Below are 22,205 nucleotides of genomic sequence, written 5' to 3'. Positions count from 1 at the left end.
GAACCTCAGATAGTTCACTAACCACAGGCCAAAGCAAGACTTTTACTCAAGTCTGGCATTGGGAAATGCCGAGTTTGATTAAGGTTACTTACAGGAACCCAGGAACAGAGCTTATCGATAGCTATCCCACTGAACCAAACACCTTCCCAGCAACAGTGAACTGTCTATATATCTACAGCGAGGGGTGTGCCCTTGAGCCGCCTTCCCTGGCCATAATGGAAAGTTCATGGCACAGTTTTATGCGCGTCTCCTTTGAGTAACCACAGTGACTGACAGTTCAGAGAGAAACAACAGCACGCTATGCCCAGAGGACAGGGCTTTCACAGCCTCTTAGCTCCATACAAACTGTTTTACTTCATACACTATTTTTCAGTTCCAAACTTTTCCTGATCTTTCTACTTTCTGCTGAGATTTCCTAACTGATTGGTAGAATATTTTGCTTCGGTGTGGACAGTTAAAACATGTGCACTAAAATCCTCTGCTAAACACCAATTGGTTACCCATATGGCCAGCCCTGAAAACATTAACACTAGTAACATTACAGAGGGTAACTAAGCAGTTTTATTTATGCATTTAGGAATATGCGTGCACATACATATAGGCGTGTTAAGAATGACTGATGATGAAAGAGATCACAGGATTAGAAGAGGGAACGAGAGCAAGGAGGGAAACATGGAAAGTTCTGGAAGGAGGAAAGAGGAGGGAAAATGATATAAGTATAGTATAGTCTTGAAAAAGCAAAAAACAAAACAAAACCTTCTCTTGGCCCTCTGGGCTTGATGCAGGTACTTACAGCCAACCATTGGTTGAGGTCTGGGACTCCCATGGAAGAGTTAGGGGAAGGATTGAAGGAGCTGAAGGGGATGGCAACCTCATAGGAAGAAGAACAATATCAACTAATCCAGACTTCCCAGGAACTAAGCCACCAATCAAAGAGCTACATGGGCTGGTCCATGGCCCCCAGCACATGTGTAGCAGAGGATTGCTTTGTCTGGCCTTAGTGGGAGAGGATGTGCCTAACCCTGTAGAGACTTGATGCCCCAGAGAAGGGAAATGCTGGGGGGCAGAGGGAGGTATGGGAGGGTGGGTGGAAAAATAATTTTTAAAATTCCCTGCTAATCACAATATCTAGGTGATTTTTAGAGTCCATGCCATTTGACTTCTGGTTCTCTTGAAAACCTGTTCCAGGTTTTTCTTTTGTTCTGCACATGTCAGGTGATTTGGGGGCTTGTCCTTGACACTGTGAATGGCAAGTGATGGTTGATCTGGTTCCTGCTTCCTCAGGATGTCATTAGCAGTCATCCTGTGTGGATTGGGACACTCACTCCTTTTCTGGGATACTTGTCATCTCAGTTACAGCTCTCGTCTTCAGCTAACTTGTTCTACATCTGCCATGTGTGGGCCTTCTTTCATGTGTCCTGAGATGTCAGTGGACTTTGGGAGTCTTTTGTCTTTTCTGAAAACCATTTCCCACTTTACTCCAGTAGCTGCTGCTTTTTACTGGGTTTTCGGGGCCCAGAGACCAGAAGGAGCCCCTGGCACCTTCAGCACTGGGTCCATTGCAGTGGTTGCAGGCTAAAGCCATGCAAGCAGGGACCTCTCTGCATATCTGGGTTATGAGTTCCCAGTGTGGGTGCACTCTTTTTCTGTGCCTTTGGGTAGTATTTTCATGTGCTACAGTCAGAGTTTATGGTTGTCGCCTCAGAGTATCAAGGGTTTTTTACCAGTAAAGAGAATTACAATGTAGTTCTTTCTGAACTGTTATTAAGCTGTACTATGACTCTAGTAATATTCATTAATATGCTAATCCTGGCTTGGTGATAGAACTCAGTGATGGAACACTTGGCTGGCATATGAGACCCTTGGCTTGACTTTAAGATTGTTGAATGAATGAATGAATGAATGAATGAATGAATGAATACAATAATTCTAGCAATTTATCTCCATACAAAACTATGTCTAGTAAGGAGATCTATCTTTTCTGAAACCTGATTGTATATGTCACCAACAATAATACAGAAGGGAACAAATGTTTCATCTGCTAACCAGAGATCACAGATCTGAGTAAATGATCAGTGAACATTCGCCCTTAAAAATACCCCTGCACTAGTCACTTTTCTTGTTGCTGTGACAAATGCCTAGTAAGAAGTGACTTCAGGGAAGAAAGGTTTACTTGATTGGGGGTTCCGAGGGGGTGGTGGGGGATGGGGTAAGGGGACAACATAGGAAATGTAAATAAATCATCCAATAAAAAAAAATGGAAAAAAAAATAAAGGGAAAATAAATAAAATAAAAAAAAAAAAAGAAGGGACACAGTCCCTCATGTCAGGAAGGTGTAACACTATGTGAATGCAATGGCCGGTCACCTGTGTCCACAGGTATGAAACAGAGAGACAAATGCTTGTGTTTCTTCTCATTTCCTGTTTGTGCACTCCGGGTTCTCAGCCCATAGGATGGGAATACAAACATTCAATGTGCACCTTTTCTCCCTGGCTAAACCTTTCTAGAATTGCCCTTATAGACATGTTCACCGGTGTTTGCAAAGAGATGCTAAATCCTGCCAACAGGACAACAAAGACTAACCATCATAAGCTGCTGGCCAACATCTGCTTGGTGCCTGAACATGGTTCCACACCCCTTGGCTTCTTGCTGGTAGCCAATACCCAGCAACTCTCCAGTCATCATTTCCACCTAAGAAAGGATTTGAGACTGGTTACCTGCCCTTGTTTAACCGATTGTACTTTAGAATAATCTAAAAGTGTAATTGGAGTTACTCAGAGTGAAGTAGTGTTAAGTGGTGACTCTAGGCTCCACAATGACTGGCTCTGGGTCACTCCCTCTTAACCTTGTCTGTTCTGCTCGCCCCTCCCTCATCTATAATCTATGCTATGTCTTCACCTACTTGTGTTTTTGAAGCATACTCAAGACATTTAAAGGCTAAAGACATACATATACACAGCTGTCCTTCAGGACTCCTTGTGGTATTTGCTCCAGGGCCTCTGTGGATATCCTAATGTACAGGTATTTAAGTCTCTTATACAAAATGGCATAATATTTGCATACAACCTACACATATTCTGTGTTCTTGAATCACCTACAGAAGTACTGCATGTAGTACCTAATCCTGGATCAATGCCATGTAAGTAGTTGTCATCTGTATTATTTAGGGAATGAGGACAAGAAGAGTCTGTACATGCCTTAGCACAGAAGTGACAATCATGGCCTAGTACCAGGAAGACTAGGTTTGGATGAAGCCCACAGAAGAGCTTAAGGGAGATGGGCAGCAGAAGCCAGGACAGGCCATCAGGGAACTGACACACTCCTCCTTTGTGTACACTTACCGTAGGGCTTGGTGTACATCAAATTCAAGCTTTGCTTTTGAAACCTGTTTCTGTGAATAGTCTCAGTTTGCAGTTGGTTGCATCTGTGAGTGTGGAGCCAGGAGATGCAGAGGGCTATGCAGCTTTTACAGTGCTTTAGTTTGCAGAGATATTTTAGGTTCACATCAAAACTGAGTGGGAAATATAGAGTTCCCATAGATACTGCCCTCTCAGACACTTTGTCATATAGCACATTTGCTATAATGAGCCTCTACTGACACCTCATAGTTCTCATAGATCCTTAGCTCCTCCCAAGCAACATTTTATCTCTCATATAGCACATATTGGTGAAGAATTCTTGGTTTGAAATAGTCAAGATCCAAGCTGTCCTCATACCACCACCAGGTGATGGCTCTTGGAAGTATCTACTATTGTGTAGTGTCTCTATGGCCTCACCCTCTTTCATACTAGTAAGTTTTCCCTGTAACCTTCTTGAAGAACTATAGCTGTTTGCTTTCATTTCCAGCAAAGCTGACTGTGTCAATTGGCCACCAGGATGTTTCCTTGACTTGAATTTCTTGTATTGTTAAGTAGATGACTTTGTTGATGAGTTCTAATCCTGGTTTCTAAGTAATGTTCAAAGACTATTTCCTGCACGCTGTCCCTGATTTGGTCATAGTGTTGGTGACTATGGATAGAGAGAGTGAATTCAAAGGACAAGAGGCCCATGGCTCCTTCTATTTGTATTCATCCACATCTCAGGACAAAGCCAAAGTGTATACAGAACACTTGTCATAGTCGAATTTAACCTGAACCTTCAGCTACCGATAGACTGGAACTGAGTCTCAGTACCACCAAAGGCAAATGATAAAATAGAATGTAAAAACAGTGTCACCAAAGGAAAACGACAGGACAAGGTACAGGGACGGGGAGCCTCCAATGGTTAAGCTGCACGTGTATCTGTGTGCTGATTCAGTATCCAGACACTAGCAGGATTTCAAGAAAGATATACAAAATTTGAAATCAACACCGCAAAATTTCTAGTATGGAATCTAGAAGTGAGTTGAAACCCAGTGATTAGTCTGAGGGCATTTAATAAATAGCCTGGTGCCCTGGGACTCCCTCTCACCCATACAGCTGGGCAAACACCTTGACCTATACCCTCTCCTCCCCCACCAGGGTCAGGACTTATTTTTATTTTTCCTGAGAAGATGCAGAAGCCTTAGAAATGCCATGGAGAGCAGGCTACTGACTGCTCAGACTTCAGAGATTTCCCTCCTCACTTGGTTCCTAGAGGGGCTCCCTCACATGAGACTCTAATCTTTCCCTTGGAATCTGACCAGCCCCAAAGACATGACCCAAATATGATAATGCTGAAGACTCCCTATTGAATGTCCATCCAGGATGACTGACATGTGCGTTGACTGGCCCTGCCCAGTATCTAGTATCACACCCTCAGTCAGCTTTAGAGAGCCCTCCTTGCAAATACCATTATGTATCCACAGTGCTGACTTCAATGCACAGACGGATGAAAACAGAAACAAGATCCTTCAAAAAGAGGACTGTGACTATCTCCAGGAAAATAAGTACGTGGGTCCTAAGAGAATAGTCAGAGGACAAAAAGCTCAAGTTAAAAATTTCTCAGAAAGTAGAATCAACACAGAAAACAAGAAGGAAAAGATTTTTAAATTAAAGGACTCAGAAAAAAAAAACCCAACTGAACTAACCCAACTGTCCAGGGCTGTTGAAGATTTATAGGAACAATTCCAGAAAAATCACAGAATTTGCGACATTCTACTCCCTAGTAGGAATAAAAGAGCGTCAGTCCAGAACAGAATCATGAAATTCCAGAAACTAGGCAAAGGAGAGATTCTGCAAGCAGGGAGAGGACAACTGGGCAGAGACTTCTGAACACTAAGGAAAAATGATGTCCAGTCTAGAATTCTACTTCCATAGAAGGGACCAATATAGATTTTCTTCAGACATGAAAGCCTCAACATTTTTACTTCCAATGTATTTCTTCTGTAGGAAGCTATCAAAGGCGAGACTCTACCAAGTGAGGGAGCAAACCACAATGGTATAAAGAATTCTTAGAATTGAATGAAAATAAAAATACAACATACCAAAATCTATGAGCCACAATGATGGGCAGAGGAAGGTTTAGAGTACTGAATGCCTATGAGAGAGAGAGAGAGAGAGAGAGAGAGAGAGAGAGAGAGAGAGAGAGAGAGAGAGAGAGAGAGAGAGCTCAAATAGTCTAATGATCTAATGATGAACTTGAAAGCCCAGGGAAAACAAGAACAAACACTACACACAAAATAATATTAAGAAGAGGTAGCAAAAAATCAGGGCTCAAATTATTGAAATAAGAAAGAAAATAACAACACAAATAGTTAATTTCAATGAAATAAAGACTTGGATCTTTGAAAAGATCCAATGAAAATCTTTAGCAGGACAGGGCTAAAAACTATATTCTACTCATCTTTATTTTAAGGCAGTTTAATTGAAAAATTGCAGCACTCTTAACATAATAGTAAAGTACTCTACAGCACACACCCACTACCTAGCACTCAGCAGAGGTGTAATGTCACACGGTCCATGCACTTTCCTTGAGAACTGCATGCAAGGCCTACAGAGAGGGGAGTCTGTGAGCTGCACCTGTGTCAGTGCCAGCAGTGCTTGTCTTGCAATCTGCAGTGCCCAAATCATTTCTAGAACGTGCCAGTTTCATAGCACATTGATATAGAAAGTCTTAGAAAAACCAAATTACTTCTAGTTATCCTTTAGTTCCAAAGGTGAGACCAATGTGTTAACTCTAATGAAGCCATGCTGGACCACACAGGCATGGCCTTGCTAAAGCCAGACGTTCCCCAAGGCAGAAAGCCTTGGAGCACTTCCATTCCTCATCATGTCCTGTTTGTCACCTGTCCCAGGCCTGCGTGGTCTCTCGACTTTCTTCTGACTCATTGTGTTGCTCTGTCTCCTCTTCACCACCAATCTTACCTTCTCTAACTCAAGCTTTTGAAATCCCCTTCTTCCAAGAAGTCCCCCATGACTTGTTGGAAATTGTTCCTGAACCCGTTCATTTTGATATGGGATTTTATGCCACCAGCCTCCATTCTCTATGCCCCATGTTTCCATGTTTTACGTTGCTGTAGTCATCGACCCCCATGTGTGCTCATGTGCTCTCCCTGAGCTGTGGCCCCAGGGGAAGGATGACAAAAACTGTGTTGAACTGGGAGGAAGAAGTGGGTTGTGGTGAAGTTCAGGGCCAGGAAACCAGGGTTGTAAGTGCAAGCATGGGTCTCCAGGCGCCTCCCAGCCTTAAAGTCTCAGAAGCAACTCATCTCTCTGTTGGCCTGCCTAGGAGGTTGCCCTAGCACTGTCTGCAGTGAAGTAATTTAGTGTCTGTGGCACACTCCTAATGAAATTAACATGACACTTGATAAATGTTATCTAACAATGAAGACACAAACACAAGATAAAATAGAGAACCCCACTATTTATTTTGGATTTTATAATCAGGAATATAAATTACAGAGCTAATAAAAATGTTGAAATAAAGATATTTAGAAGTCTTACAGAGAAGGAAGACTACTGCCTTTGTGTACTGTATTTATTAGGTGTTTAAAATTACAAATGGTTCTGTACTTCTGCTTTGGAATTTATTTGTTTGGTTATGTTAGATATACCAGTGCACTGAGAGGAGACAATGGTAGACATACTTATTTTGCCAACAAAGGATTAAATTTGTACTTCCAGTTACTGTGATAAATAAATATACATTTATTCACCTCAAATAATCCATAATGTACATACAAACTGTGCTCAGGAATTACCTGAACTAAAAGTGACACAGAATTTGTTTTGTCAGCTGGAAGAGAGGGGTCAACATTATCCACGGGTCGGTCTGAAGAGTGAACAACAGAAGCTGAGGGGAGCATGGAGTGAGGTGAATGCTGCTTGCCGGTCACAGTGACCTGATTCTACTATGCAAGCCACTCAGCTGTTAGTCACTGCTCAGTGCCTGGTCACCCGGGGACCTCAAATCTTTACAAAACACAGCCTGTGCCAGAGCAGAATCTTTCCAGCTATGGAGGAAGACATTTCGAAGTATGGGCAGTGGCAGAGGGGAGTGACCTGCAGGAGGGTTGGGAGTGTTGCCTTGCCGAGCCTGGCTTCATCTTTAGGTTGCATTGAAGACCACAAGCCTTCCACAGGGCTTGTGGGTATGACAGGGCCTCCACATAGAGGTCCTTGCGAACCCTCCCCACACCACTGCACAGTGACGCATCAACTTAAGGGTGAGAACCAGAAGCTTCAGTGTTCAGCACTGGGAAAAATGAAAGTCAGACTATGAAATTCAGAATTCATCCGAGGACTTCTGGATCACAAATTATCCAAATATTAATATTTTCATATGTAGACTGTATACTTTTCTTTACAAAAAAAAAAAAAAGGAGCTTAGGACTACTTGTATGAAATGGTGGTTTTAAAGTTTGGGATGAAGCTCCAAAACCTGTGACTTCAAATCTCTTCTCAAATCCTGACCTGGGCTGGAAACTGCCAACAGCGAGGGCTAGTAGAGGGGCACTGAGAAGCGTATTAACAAACACCATGGGCCACTTTTGGACCACACTGGAGAAGCCCCCAAAACTCAAACCAAGGAACACTGAGCTAAGAAAAACATTCTGAAGAGTATGCTACACAGCCTTACAAGGACCAAAGCTAGTAATAACAAGGATTGCTTATTTGGACATTTAAACAGGTTGAAATTAAATACCCATCAGCATCTTTCTGCACCATCATGCTGGGGAAAAGAGAGAAGTTAAATGCAGTGCTTGGACCGGAGTCTCTCTCTGGCATAGGACGAGGACAGTCTCCCATTCGCCATGTCTGGTTCTCTTCTTGCACAGAGCCTATGTTTTCATTACTGTTGGAGCCGCAGCTTGGAAGCAGGTGAGCTGCAGGTGCATCCTGCTCTTGAACTTGTTGAGCAGCTCCTCCAGTAACCTGAAGGGAGGAGAGAATCTTACATTCTGACAGGAAAGGTCTGTGCTAGCAAGTCAGACGTCAACATAGTATGAACTAGTCATCAGAGAAGGGGGAGCCTCAGTTCATAAGCAGGTAAGCTTACAGAGCACTTTTTAAATGAACACTTAATGGAGGAGGAGCACCCAGCCTATTGTAAATGGTGCTGTCCCTTGGCTGGTGGTCCTAGGTTGTATAAAAAGAAGATGGAGCAAACCATGTTGAGCAAGCCAGTAAGCAGCACTCACTCCTGCATGGCTTCTGCATGGCTCCTGCCTCCAGGTTCCTGCCCTGTTTGAGTTCCTTCCCTGATTTCAATGATGATCAGTGATGTAAAAGCATAAGACAAACAAACCCTTTACTCCCAAGTTGCTCACAGTCATGGCGTTTTACCAATGATAGTAACTCTAACTAAGATCAGGTGGTTGTCCTAGTTTGTTTTCCTGTTGCTGCGATACAATACCATGACCAAAACCAGCTTGGAGAGATTTACTTGGATTACAGGTTATAGTCCATCAATCATCTGGGGAACCCAAGGCAGACACTCAGGGCAGGAGCTTGGAGCAGAAATCACAGGGCAGTGTTGTCCACTGGCTTGACATCAGGCTTACAGCAAGCCCTTCCTTACACAGGCCAGGCAACCTGCCTAGGTATGGAACAGTGCAGTGGACTCAGTGCACAGTGGACTGGGACTTCTTATACCAATTAGCAATCAAGAAAACGCCCTCGGACATGCAATAGGCCATAGTGATGGAGGCAATTCCTTGACAGAAGTTCCCTCTCCCCAGTATGTCAATTTGACAGTCAAGATTAGCCATCACAATAGCTTGGCAACTCAGCAAATATTCAGGGAGCTGGTGGCCCAGGGCTGACTGCCATGCTGTGTTTAGAGGAAAGCCAAAAAACCAGTGCCCATGGAATCTTAATCAGCAACAGAAATATCTCAGCTAAAAGTAAAGAGGCTAGTCAAAGAATGCATTATGAAACAGGTCTGTATTTATCTTCATTCTCTTTACACTCCTTCTCTAGAATCTGCCCTAGAACAGAATAACACTTAGATCTACTCGTTTAACATTATTCAAACAATCAAGAAAAACTAAAATTCTTTTTGTTTTCCAATTCTATGACTGCTGGTGAACCCAAGGCAGGCAGTCAGGGCAGGAGCTTGGAGCAGAAATCACAGGGCAGTGTGATTTCTACACACAGTAGAAATGGTCCCATAAGACAGGATTATCTCTCACCCTACTCATTAAATTGTTCATTTTATTATTATTATTATTATTATTATTTATTATTATTATTATTAGTGTGTGTGTGTGTGTGTAGGGGTGCTGGCCTACATGTCATGACATATATGTGGAGGTCTCAGTTTGTAGTCCAGGTTGCTCTAGAAGTTTAAATAAACATCTATACTTATTATTATTTTGAGTTTAAGAGAATGTGAGCATGATATATAGAAGGGACAGGTACATGAATACACATGCAGGTTGGAGGACAACTTGGGGAGGTGATTCTTTCCTGTCTTTATACGGGTTCTGGGGACACAGTGTAGGTCATCAGACTGCCATCTGCCTTCTCCTGAGTACTGGCACTAGAGGCACACCAGAACTCAAACAGAGCAGCATGTCAGCTCAGCTGATGATTGGTTGTTTTTGACGCTGAAATGCCTTTTGAAACATGTTCCATGTATTAAGAATAGTGGTGACTACGTTTACCTTTTATCTTTGATTTCAAGAAAATGAAAAGGGCTCAGAATGACTTCCAAGGCAAAAACAAAGCAGGGAAGGAAGCAGGCACTGTGTTGCAGAGCACTCTGCTGCTGCTTGCCCGACTGTGACACACACAAGGGTTTGCACTGGGGTCACATAGCAGGAAAGCTGGTCTGTCCCCCCTTTCTCCCAAGCCTCATCACTCTTTCTGCCCACAGTCGGTTCAAGCACCTTCTCTATTCAGCCTTTTGCTGGGTTTGGCCACAGAGCTTAGCACTGAGAGTCTTCCCCAAGCAAAGGCAGGTAGACTTTAACTAGGAATGGTAACAGAGAAAGAGACAGGGTCTCTGCTGCCTAGGCTGAAGCTAGACTGGCATTTACGAAAGTTACCTGGCCTAGACTTCCCCTCAGGCCACAGTTTCCTGTTATATGAAGAGTCAAGTTTAAATGCAGGCTGAACTCATTAATGTGGTAATGACATGGCTGTTCTGTGCCTTGTATGCACCTAGTCTTAATCCTCCATGCTTTATAGAAGCCAAAGTGTGTCTAAGGCAGTGCACGGGAGTGGGGGCGGCGGGAATGGCTGCATCCTGCTCTCTCTTGTCAACAGACGCTAGTGCTGCAGTTGAGTGAGGAAGTCTTTCTTATATCCTCTGTGCTGTCACTTCAAACTATAAAATCCACCAGCTTTTAAGTCAGACCTACAAGATGGGATTTATTGTCACTTGACAGTAAGTGAGGCACAGGGGACCCAGCACACCACATCCCTGGGCAGCCTAAGCTCTTCTCACATGAGCTACTCTCAGGACCTTTAGTGGGTCTCTGGCTGTTAGAGCTTGTTCAGCTCGGCCAGTGAGCTGAGGAGAACACCCAGAACTTACTTTTTGTCCGCACCACTTGCAAGCTGAGGCAGGGCCTCCAGGGCCTGTTTAAAACTAGACCTGAAACACAGAAGCACATGAGCTCAGTCCGCATTCTGAGCAGAATTCACAGGGGACACTGTAGACTTCCTAAGCACATTTTAAATGTAAAGAAACTGACGAAGGCCAGTGACGTTAAGTGGAGATGCGTGAGAAAGAGTAAAAGAGAAAAAGAGCAGAAAAAGAAAAAGTAGCAGCAAGGCTAAGTGAGCAGAGCTGCAGGGCCTTCTGAGAGCACAGCAGAGACTGACCCAGACATGGGGATGCTGTTCAGGAGGGAGGGGAGGCTGCTGTGTGTGTGTGTGTGTGTGTGTGTGTGTGTGTGTGTGTGTGTATGCGTGCAAGGGGGGCAGGAAGGAAAGGGAACTTTCTTTTTAAAACAAAGCTATAGGTAAAGTAACTGTGCAAATGGGAGGAGAGTAAGGAGATATGGACGGTGTACAGAACAGTATTCAGGACAGTCACAGCATGGACAGGGACAAGACCTACTTTACAGCCATGTCTCCTCAGAGTGGACATGGGGGACAGGATCTAGTTCTTATCAGAATTAATGTGGAGAGGAAAGGAAGGTATTTGTATATAGTTTTGAACAATATCTTTATGTGAGAAAGGTAAAATGAATGAATTGAAAAACCACCTATTTAGTATGTTTGGTTTTTGCCAAGTAGAAAGTACCAAAGAGTTACTGAGCAGAATGAGGATCACAACAGAGAATTTATTTGACAATAACGACTGCTCCTAAGAACAGGTCTGAACTTTTCATGTCCTCTATTGTTCTAGAGGATCTGAAGAAATAAATGCTATCACTACTGATGTGTGTGTGTCGGGGAGGAGTGTCTCCTATCTTGTATTAAAATGATACTCTTCAGTTGACCAGGAGGTGAATGTCTGAACAATGTTTCTTAAACTAAGGGCATGTTAAAAGAATGAAAAGTCCCCAAAGAGTCACAAAAATGCCTCTGGGAATCTTCCATTCTCCCTAGCCGAGGTAGAGTGTGGGCAGGGACAGTGTGTGTGGACATATGAGGCTGCCTTGTCCTGTTCAGTAGGCTCTCCTCTTTCCTTAGGGAGATGGAAGTCCCGTCCTACTGTGTCTGCCACATCTCCTTCCCCACAGGCCATGATTAACTGAGACAAACACGCTGCGCCATTGTTCTTTGTTGTGAGAACAAAATAATGGTGACGAAGATGAAGGCCATGCTATCCTGTGTGGAACACAAAGGTGACCAGACACATGCTACTGACCTTACAATTCTGTCTAACAGCTCACAGGTTGAGCCATCTCTAATCCGAAATTCAATGTGTTCCAAGATTTGAAATGTTTAGAGCACCAATAAAATGGAAAGTTCCATACCAAGCACTATTTTTTTTTCATGTTCATTTTATGTCCATGGGTATTTTGACTGGATGTATGTCCATGTACCACAGGCATGACTGATGGGTGTAGAGGGTAGGGGAGAGCGTTTGGTCCTCTGAGACTGAGTTGCAGATTGTGAGGCAGCAAGTAAGTACTGGGACTTAAACCCAGATGCTCTGTCAGATCTGCCAGTCATCTTTACTACTGAGCCATCTCTCCTTAAGCACTAAATGATTAAGAAACTATTCAATTACCTTTATTCATGTGTATAGGTGTAATGAACATAAATACACTCCTTGTTTAGAAGAGTTCCATCTTCAAGACAACTGTCACAAACACACACATGAAAGCTGAACATACGTTGGTTCCCAAGTATTTTGATACAGGATATTCAATCTGTACTATCATGCTTTTATAAACAAGGAACCTAGTTCATTAAAGGTTAAGTTTAAGAGGATAAATGGACATTCATATTAAGCAATATGGACTGGGTACTTCCTGTATCATTTTCCAAAAAAAAAAAAAAGGAGTGGTTGGGAAAACGTGTTTTTAAACAACGATCATAGGAATCATCTAGAAACAGCTTGTGGTATACCATGGGAAGTAGGAGGAGGCTAATTTTATTTGTTAAGAACATAATGAAAGTTTTCAGTTGTGACGGTGGCTGTAAGGGAGAAGGCACAGCCATGTTATCAGACACTGGAGATGAAATGAGCAGTCTCCTGCGGGTCCCTGTGCTCACGGCACAGCTCAGACTTCCTGGGCAATGCTGTGAGTGTGGCAAACAGCTCTGCACGCAGGCAGCTCTGTGCATCTGACCTGCTGATGTCTCAAGAGTAGGAAATCCCGACTTTCATTCAAAACAGCTAAAAGTTACCATCAACTTTCCACTACAAAACTTTGCAAAGAAACCACAGGCTTCCTCTTACTCTGATATTTACTACACTTAAACTGTCCTTCAAATCTGATAAAGATTTAATTTCCTTAGCCTTTAAAAAAAATAAAAAAAAAAGTATGTCATGCTTGGCCATATTATTTATGAGACAAAGGTTTGTAATTAATGAATGAAAAAAATTAAATTTATACTGTGCTCTAAAGAAGTGGCCTTGAGAATCACTGTCTTACTACAGGCTTGAGCTTTTTAGTAAAAAATTCTGATGAAATATTAACTCCATTTCAACACAAATTCATGAGCATTTTCTTTGTAAGTTTTCTGACAGAGGACACAATACACAAGCACAAGGAAGAGTGCACAGGAACACTCGGCATCTTACCTGCTTTCCGGGGTCAGGTAAATGGCTACAGTGTCCCTCAGAGCACAGATTTCAAGTCTGGCCTAAAGATGAGAAAAAGGCAAGAGTAACAACTGTCAGGCAGCAAATGACAAGAGCTGGGGAGATAGTGCCACATGCTTACTGCAGGCCAGGCTGAGGGGACAGTCCCAAGTGCTCCCTGTAGCCCAGGCTGGCCAGAACAACAGACTCTCAAAGAATGGTCCTAAAATACCAGTGTGTCCTTTAACCCTGCTGTCACATATGACTGTGTGGGCAGGGGCTGGCCATACAGCCATGAGAATTCCTACCAGACTAGCATTTGCCTTTTGGTTTGGTAGTGGGAAGGACAGACCTGAAACGTTAGCCTGAGTGGCTGGGCTTGCTTCCGGATACCTACTACACCCTTTTAGATACACTGTCTCCTCTCCAAGCTCTATGAAGTCAGTCCAATCTCTGCTAAATTTGTGAATAAGCTTTAAAAAACCAAAAGACAATTGACAAGTTAATCCTAAAATTCATATGGAAATGCAAAGTTCCCAGAGAAGTTAAAATGATGTTGGAAAACAACAATGCATTTGGAAACCTCACATTTTCTAATTGCAAACACTCTCACATCAGGGTGGCACCAGACATGACAGGCACAGAGCTAAACGATACAGAATGAGAGCCAACTGATTTCAAGAAGGGCTACAAACTGTTCCGTGGGGAAAGCATCCACTCAATGAATAGAAAAAACACAACTGGATCCACATACGGAAAAAGGAAGCCTGAGCCTTCCTTCATATAATTAAAAATAAATGTAAAAGAAAGACAGCATCCTAACTTGATGTCTGGCTTGATGGCCAAAGCTGTTTTATTCCCAGGACACATAAACATCAAATCAAATCAAATCCAGGCAGTGCAGCAGGGAGACAAAACACAGAGAGACCTGTGACCACCGTGTGAGTCATGGTGACCACCATGACTGCCATGCCACCTACAGACCTGCCGTCCCCAATGCAAGGCAGGCAGGTTGTAGACACCAGCTTGCAGAAGGATATCACCCAGGGGCCTGGCAGCTGCATGGCCAGCCTGTAGCAGGAGCCATACAATGTGTGAGTGAGTATGTGGTGGACAGACGGGAGAGGAAGAGAAGTGGGGCAGCTTGAACATTATGAAGAGAGGTGGAACTGAGACTTGGGGGAAGAGGAGGAGCCTGTTGTGAGTATGGGCCATGGTGAGGTCCCAGCCTGAGCTGCTGCTGAGGGCCATGTCTGGGTCCATGGCTACAAAGCAATTGGGGTCGGTATCAGTGTCTGTGGCTCATATTACCCCTAGAGAACATGGTCCTGGCTGAGACAGCCACTGGGAGCATGCAGAACTGGCCTTGCTCTTCACTGGCAGCAGTGCTCTGGAGACCCATCCCCATTCCACCCTGACCCACAGCAGCGATGGCACTGGGAGAGTAGGCCCTGCATCTCAAGCAGCTCAGACAGTACAAGAGAGCTGGTCCTGATCCAGCAGGCTCCATAAGCCAGCATCAAAGCCGAAAGACAGGGATAGCTGGCCTCACCACTTGACTGCTGTGAGGTGGCGTGGGTGCAGGGGTGACACCCTCCCACCTCATCACCTGTGGCAGTCAGGAGAACTGGCCCTGCCTCCTCACTGGCTATAGCAGTCTGGAGAGTGGCCCTGCACCTTGCCTGGACAAAACAGTAGAGCTAGCCCTGATGGCGATGGTAAGGGTGAGCCAGCCTTGAGGCTGTGAGAGCAGGAGAGCTAGCCCAGGCCCTCTGAGGCTGCAGCACTTGGGAGAGTGGGCTTGACTGAGCAGCACAGTGGAGCTCTCTCTGGAGGCTTGGGCAGGTGAGCTGCCTGAGAGGGCATGAGAGCAGGAGAGCTGACCCTGCCTCCCGTCAAGGGCAGCACTGGGGAGCTTGCCCTGGTGGTGCAGATATGGGAGAGCCACTGTGACATACTACAACTTCCATGTTGAGATGCAGTAACACACCATTGGGAAAGGGAAACCACAGTTCAGAGAATGAGACATAGCTGCACAGCCAGGATGATGACCATGGTCTACAGGACAGTTTGTAACAAGTGCTGGTAAGGCAAGGGGGTAACAAAAGGCTTTGCTAGTGACTGCCGGGTGGACAGCAGTGTCATTGCTCTGGAAAATAGTCTAGCATTCCTCTGAGGAGATATGCACCACCCCACTCACTGAAGCCACACACAAACCTGTATTCTTTTTTATCTTGAGATAGTCTTGATGAATTGCCAAGCTGGCCTTAGAATCACTGTACAGGCCATGGAAACTCTGAATTTGCCATCTTCCTGTCTCAGCCTCTTGAGGAGCTGGGATTGCAGCTACATTCTTATCTCAAGTTTCCTTGTCTCAGGAGGGTTTGTCAGAGTGGAATCTGACCAAGCACATGTGTTCAAGGCATGAGCCAGGAATCTGGGTTTTGCACACAGGGCTGAAATGCTGCTCTCTGAGATACTTGCTTGTGTTTGGGGCAGCTCCGAAATCTAACCACAAAGATGATAAGATTTGTATTGAAGTGGAATAACCTTCAGGCTAAAAATCCAGGAAAAGTGGGAAATTTACTAAAGTATCATTTTTTTCTAAGTCTACTCCTTCAATGCCAGTTTGTTCTTGGTGTCATTTGGTATTTACTTAATATAGATGTTAAGTTTGCAAGTGTTGACTGCAGCAAGCAGGCATGAAAAAGCTTCCTCAACTGTCAGCTGAAGAAATGTCACTGTGTTTTGTTGTTGTGTGTCTGCACACACATGTATATTGTTAAGGAGTGAACATGCAGGGTTCCATAGAAGCCAAGCACACCCTATACCACCAAGCTATACCTACATTCCACCACTGCTTTTGAAATGCATACTGAATGTCTCAATGCACAGATAGCTTACAAGCAGGAGGCCACTGACCCTCTACATGTGCACTTGTGTCATAATAGTTACCTCACCAAGGAGGAGACAACTATTTACATCTTTGAATTACACATCACTGAATGCTTTGGAAACACATGGAAGAACTCTATGTGTCTGTGTTAAATAGTTCTATAAAACTCTTAAACATCTTATCCTGTTTTAATCCCTGAAATAACTTGTGGGAATTGCAGAGCATACAAAGTATGAGTGTGTGTGTGTGTGTGTGTGTGTGTGTGTGTGTACCTGTTCAATTACCACAGGCATGGAAAACACCTGCTGTGCCTATAAAGCTAGTAGTTAACACACAGTTTCCTATTTAAAGAATTTCTTCACGATGTTGGATGAGTTTGGTACCTGCAATGCTCCATTTCTGCTGAAGGATGAGACACATTGCATCAGCCGGCTCAGCTCTTCAGAGACGGCTTCGACCACTCTGGCCAGGACCCGTGGCACCAGTTCTTTGGAAATAGTGAACACCTGATGGAGGTTTAGAATAAAAAGAGACAGTGCATTATATACACTTTTCCTGGCTTGTGTCTGTCAATAACAAAGTAATAAACAAAACAAGACACACACTTATATGTAAACTTTTGTTTTTAAGGTTTATTTTATTGTGTATGTATAAGTGTTTTGCTTATACATATGTATGTGTGCCAGATGTAGCCTGCTGCTTGTGGAAATCACAAGACAACATCAGATCCCCTGGAATTGGTGTGGTTATGAGCCAGCATGTGGTACTGGGGACCAAACCTATGTCTTCTGCAAGAGCAGCAAGTGCTCTTACCTACTGAGCCATCTCTCCAGTACCTAGATGTACACTTTAGCTGTATTTACTGATTACTGACAAAAACAACTTCTTTTTTTTTCTTTCTTAAAGCAATTTTTATCTTTATTATAAAGGCTAATTCCGCTTTTTTTTTAAATTTCTTTTTTTTTTTGAACATGAAATGCTTTTTTATAGCATGTTTTACAAGGGGAGGGGGTAAGAGGGGCCAGGTGGTGGAAAAGTACAAAATCTTCTTGGCCTGTGCCTTGAAACATGTCATGGTCTATATGGTACACTGCCTTGAATTATGATCTACCTGCTGTTCTTCAGAAGATAAAACAACTTCTTTTTAAAAGGCATTGGAGGTGTTGACTAAAAATTGTTTTGAAAATTTTGTCTTTTTAATATGTCGCCTTTATATGAAACACAATTTTCAAAAGTGTGTGTGTGTGTGGAACCATCTGAGTATGTATGTGCCACAATTAAAGAAAGATTAAGTGAACAAGGGGATTGGAGTAGTGGTGTGCACCTGTTCTCTTGACTACTCAGACAGATGAGTAGAGGAGTCCCTCAACCTGGGAGTTTGAGTCTAGCTTAGGTAACACAGTGAGAAACTGTCATATAAATACATAAGAGTTTCACTATTCTGTATTGGATAAGCATTCCAGTTTTACTGTGTGCTATAAATACATTATTCCTTTTTACTTGACAAACAACAGTATTGTTAAATTTTATTTCTTTATTTAATTTGTATATTCCTCTCCCTCCCCCCCTTCTCTCTCTCTCTCTCTCTCTGTGTATGTGTATACACGCATGCACATATACCTTTGCATTTATGTGGAGGTCAGGGGATAACTTTTGGGAGCTGGTTCTCTCTTCCACTACATGGATTCTGGGTATCACACTCAGTTTATCAAGCTTGGCGTAAGTGCTTTATCTGCTGAACCATCCTAGTGGCCCTATTCCTAATTTTAACATATGACAGGGTTGTTATCTGCAGGTTTAGTATTTTTACCCTCCTAATTCATAAATTCAAGAATGTTTCCTTTTTAACTTTGCCTTTTCCCACTTTGAGGAGCTAGTGTTAATTAAACATTTGTGTCAACCCAAACAATTTGGCAGTTTAAGATTTTATCACAAATGGTAGTCCTGGTGAAACCTACTTTGGTTTCTGGGCTAAAGTAAAAGGGGACTTGAGAGGCTGATACTTAAATAATATCACAGCTGTTGATAATGGCTAATAGCCAACCTTGTGGACAGGACCAGCCTGACCCTTACAATCCTGGTATCTGCAGTTCCTCTGCTCTCTGCATACAAGATGTTCCTATCCACCAATGATTTCACTTATGCTTTAATCTCAAGAGAAACTAACACAAGAATTATCTCATAGCAACTCCTGCCAGAGCTAAACCACATAAGATCTTTCTAGAGAGAAGCTCATAAGCTCCTCTGCTAAAACGTGGAAATGTAACGAGGCGACATCACTTCTGTTTTCTATGCTGTCATCCCCTTCTGCTTTCGCTGTCCGTATCTGTACGTCCTTATTCATATGTGTCCAGATACCATGATGGTCTCCAAACCTTCTAGACAGGAAGGCCATGCCAGCAACTGCCTGGATGCTAGAGCTAAGTGGAGGAGGCACCTGAGCAACACTGGTGACCCTTTTGGCTTTTATGGTTTCCCATTCTTCTATGAGCCACCTTGAGAGTGCTAGTAATGGAGCCCATGTTAGACTGTGAGATCACTGCATGACAATTCAGGCAGCAATGGTCACTGTGGCACCAAAGGTGGCAGCCTGTTTTTCAGTGTGCCTCAGAATGACGCCCACTCCTAGGATGGTTAGGAAGGAGGACGGTATGAAACCTCAGATGATAACTGTGGGGGACAAGTGTGTGAACCATGGGCAGTAACATCTACACACACCAAAGCAACACAGTTAATTTACTGACTTCAGTATTAAGGATCACATAAGACATGTATAGGTCCATGAAAGTCTGTTTTACACACACACACACACACACACACACACACACTCATGCTCACAAACACACAAAGATGTATGCACACAGATACAAACTCAAGAAAATGCACACAGAGACACACATGCACACCAACACACATAGGCATACACAGACACATGCATACATGCACATACACACACAAAAAGACACACATGCAGACATATATGCATACACACAGACACATACATACACAAAAGCTGAGCTCGATTTTACTTACATGCCCAAGATACATTTTGAAGAGGAAAAAGAGACCCCCTCCTCTTGTGAATAATAATCCAATTTGCTTCTTTCCTTCTTCCCCCTCAATTACCTACTTTTGTAGGAACAGTTAATGACAGCTTACCTCTGCATGCACAGCAATTATATTCACCAATGCTTCTTTTAAATAGTTTCTGACACCTGAAATCAACATGGGGGAAGGGAAATGCACTCAGTGAAATCCTCAGCCAGCTCTCTTCTCTGCAGCATCAGAATGCAATTGCCAAAGTGGTCGGAGGTGAAACTGAAAATAACACCATTACTGTCCATTTCCTTTAGAGATCAAAATGGTGAAAGGACTATTTCTAGAGAGGTAAAAACCAAAACAGCTTAAATGAGAAATTTTCTTTCACCCCTTTTCATTCCTATCACTGTTTGTTCTGAATTTACTAACAGTTGGTCTCAAAATCAAAACTTTAAAGCATCCTTATATTCACATGTGTATCAGACAAAGTACAGAGAACCAAAGGAGAGTGCTGATGTCTGTAAAACTCATGTTAGACATCATAGCATTATACAGAATGACACTTTGATTCTACGGAATCACTTTAATTAATTTCTCTCTATGTGTGTGCACGTACATGTGCATGTGTGTTTACATGTAGCATGAATGTGCAAGTACCTGCTGAGGCTAGAGGGTATCAGTTCCACTGGAACTGGAGTTATAGGCAGTTGTAAGCCAAATGGCACGGATGTTAAGGACCAAAACATGGTCCATTGCAAGAGCAGTAAGTGCCCTAAACTGCTGAGCCATGTTTCCAGCCCATGAGTGACTTTCAAAATAGAAAACCTTAAAGGTCTTAGAGATCACCCAGAGGGTTAGAGTGCTCGCTATGCAAGCATGAAGACCATGCATGAAAAGCAAACACCTATGCAAAGTGCTGGGCTGGTCAAGGCTGTTTGTGCCTTTAACCCCAGTTCTACAGGAGGTGGCAGGTCAGGGGGATGGAAAGGGGAACAAGAAGATCATAGGGGAGGCAGAGGCAGGCGGATTTCTGAGTTCGAGAGTTCGAGGCTAGCCTGGTCTACAGAGTGAGTTCCAGGACAGCCAGGGCTACACAGAGAAACCCTGTCTCGAAAAACCAAAAAAGAAGAAGAAGAAGAAGAAGAAGAAGAAGAAGAAGAAGAAGAAGAAGAAGAAGAAGAAGAAGAAGATCATCATCATCATCATCATCATCATTGGGGCTTCCTGGATGTCAGCCTAACTGAGGTTCAGTGACAGACTCTGCCTCAAGGAGGGTAGGTAAATAGTGACAGAGCAGGATACACAGGTGTGCACCCCAAATGTGCCCATCCATATACCCTATTACATGCAACAACAGCTTGCCACATAATTAATTAGACCTGATTCTGTAAAACAAGTTAAAGACGGGACATAATAAAGATGTCAGACTGTCGGTCCAACATTAATGAGCATAGCTTGAGTTACCAGCAGCACCCGGATTATGGGTGCAGAGCATCATCACAGCTTTTTGAGCCAACTACATCCTAGCTGTGACTTCCGGTGAGAAGGCCTTCCCACTTGTCCAGTAAGTATAGATTTTTCCAGACTGCAGTGAGGACTAATGGTGACCACATGCGCATATCCTACAGTTCACCAAGTTCTTTACCAGGTCATCATTGCTGTGTCTAAGAAAAACGTAAAAGCACAGTATTGTTTTCCTATAACCCCAAAACGACTGCTTTCCTTTGGAGTGGAATATTCTAGACTGTCTTCTAGAATCAATTACAAAGGCTGAAGGGCAGCATTCTCTCAGAATGTTACCCATAGCTTGGACAGGCAGAGACCATTAACTACTATCTTTTTTTTTTTTTTCCTGGTTGTTTTGAAGCAGGATCTTTTGCAGTCCAAGCTGGTCCTGAACTCACTATGCAGCCAAGGATGACTTTGAATTCATGATCCCTCTGACTACCCTTTCTGGGTGCTAGGATTACAGGCATAACTCCAAGGGTAGGAAGCAGGGCTGAAAAGGGACCTAAGAAAGTGAAATATATAAACGTGCAGAACACAGCAGCTCCTCCAGTCAAAGAAAAGCCATGCCATGGACGGCCTCTGCAGCTGCTGGGAATGCGGAGCTGGACTTTGAGCATCACTCTGGGTGTTAGAGCGGGCATCTGAACGTGTACCATTCCAAAGTTTGGTCACTGAGAGAGAGCAGCTAGTGTGTGTTCATCTCTATACACCTAACATGCACAATTACAAAACCAAGCCCAGCACGAGAGCAGTGATGCTCTAAGGAGCCAGGGGTTAAAACTCAACAGCCTCTGTGGAACCAGGCTCAGAGCCACTGCAGTGCAGCTCCCAGCAGCGATACCTGCACATGCACAGGCAGTTTTACAACTTAAAAAGCTCTTTAATGTAAAGTGAGAGTGCAGCTCCAGTGCTGACTATTAAGCCAAAAATTAAACTTCCACTCAAACAAGGCAGGCACATGTCCAGTGACCACATACCATGAACACAACTCCCTCTCTGACCCTGATAGGAAAAGCATCTGGCAAAGAATATTACACCAACCATCACTAACAAAGTGTCCCATAGCAGAAACAGCCCTGGATTAGTCAACACAATTCTATCTATCTATCTATCTATCTATCTATCTATCTATCTATCTATCTATCTATCT

The 22,205-nt window shown here is 43.4% G+C and overlaps 1 protein-coding gene across 3 annotated transcripts in view; it reads right to left on the bottom strand.

Moving 5' to 3' along the window:
- Nucleotides 1-6,802: 6,802 nt before the first annotated feature.
- Exoc2 (exocyst complex component 2) overlaps nucleotides 6,803-22,205 on the bottom strand; it is a 164,251-nt gene continuing 148,848 nt past the window's right edge. For all 3 annotated transcript variants that reach the window (XM_028775674.1, XM_028775675.1, XM_028775676.1), the window contains exons 24-28: nucleotides 19,667-19,722; nucleotides 16,891-17,013; nucleotides 13,612-13,673; nucleotides 10,942-11,001; nucleotides 6,803-8,333 (exon numbers count right to left, since the gene is read on the bottom strand). In XM_028775674.1, the coding sequence (XP_028631507.1) occupies nucleotides 8,240-8,333; nucleotides 10,942-11,001; nucleotides 13,612-13,673; nucleotides 16,891-17,013; nucleotides 19,667-19,722 (395 nt within the window). In that variant the 3' untranslated portion in view covers nucleotides 6,803-8,239. The remainder of the gene's footprint in view (nucleotides 8,334-10,941; nucleotides 11,002-13,611; nucleotides 13,674-16,890; nucleotides 17,014-19,666; nucleotides 19,723-22,205) is intronic.

This window comes from Grammomys surdaster, unplaced genomic scaffold (genome assembly GCF_004785775.1).
Source record: "Grammomys surdaster isolate TR1022 unplaced genomic scaffold, NIH_TR_1.0 258, whole genome shotgun sequence".
NCBI classification, from domain to species: Eukaryota; Metazoa; Chordata; class Mammalia; order Rodentia; family Muridae; genus Grammomys; species Grammomys surdaster.
This window is presented reverse-complemented; position numbering and strand designations above follow the sequence as displayed.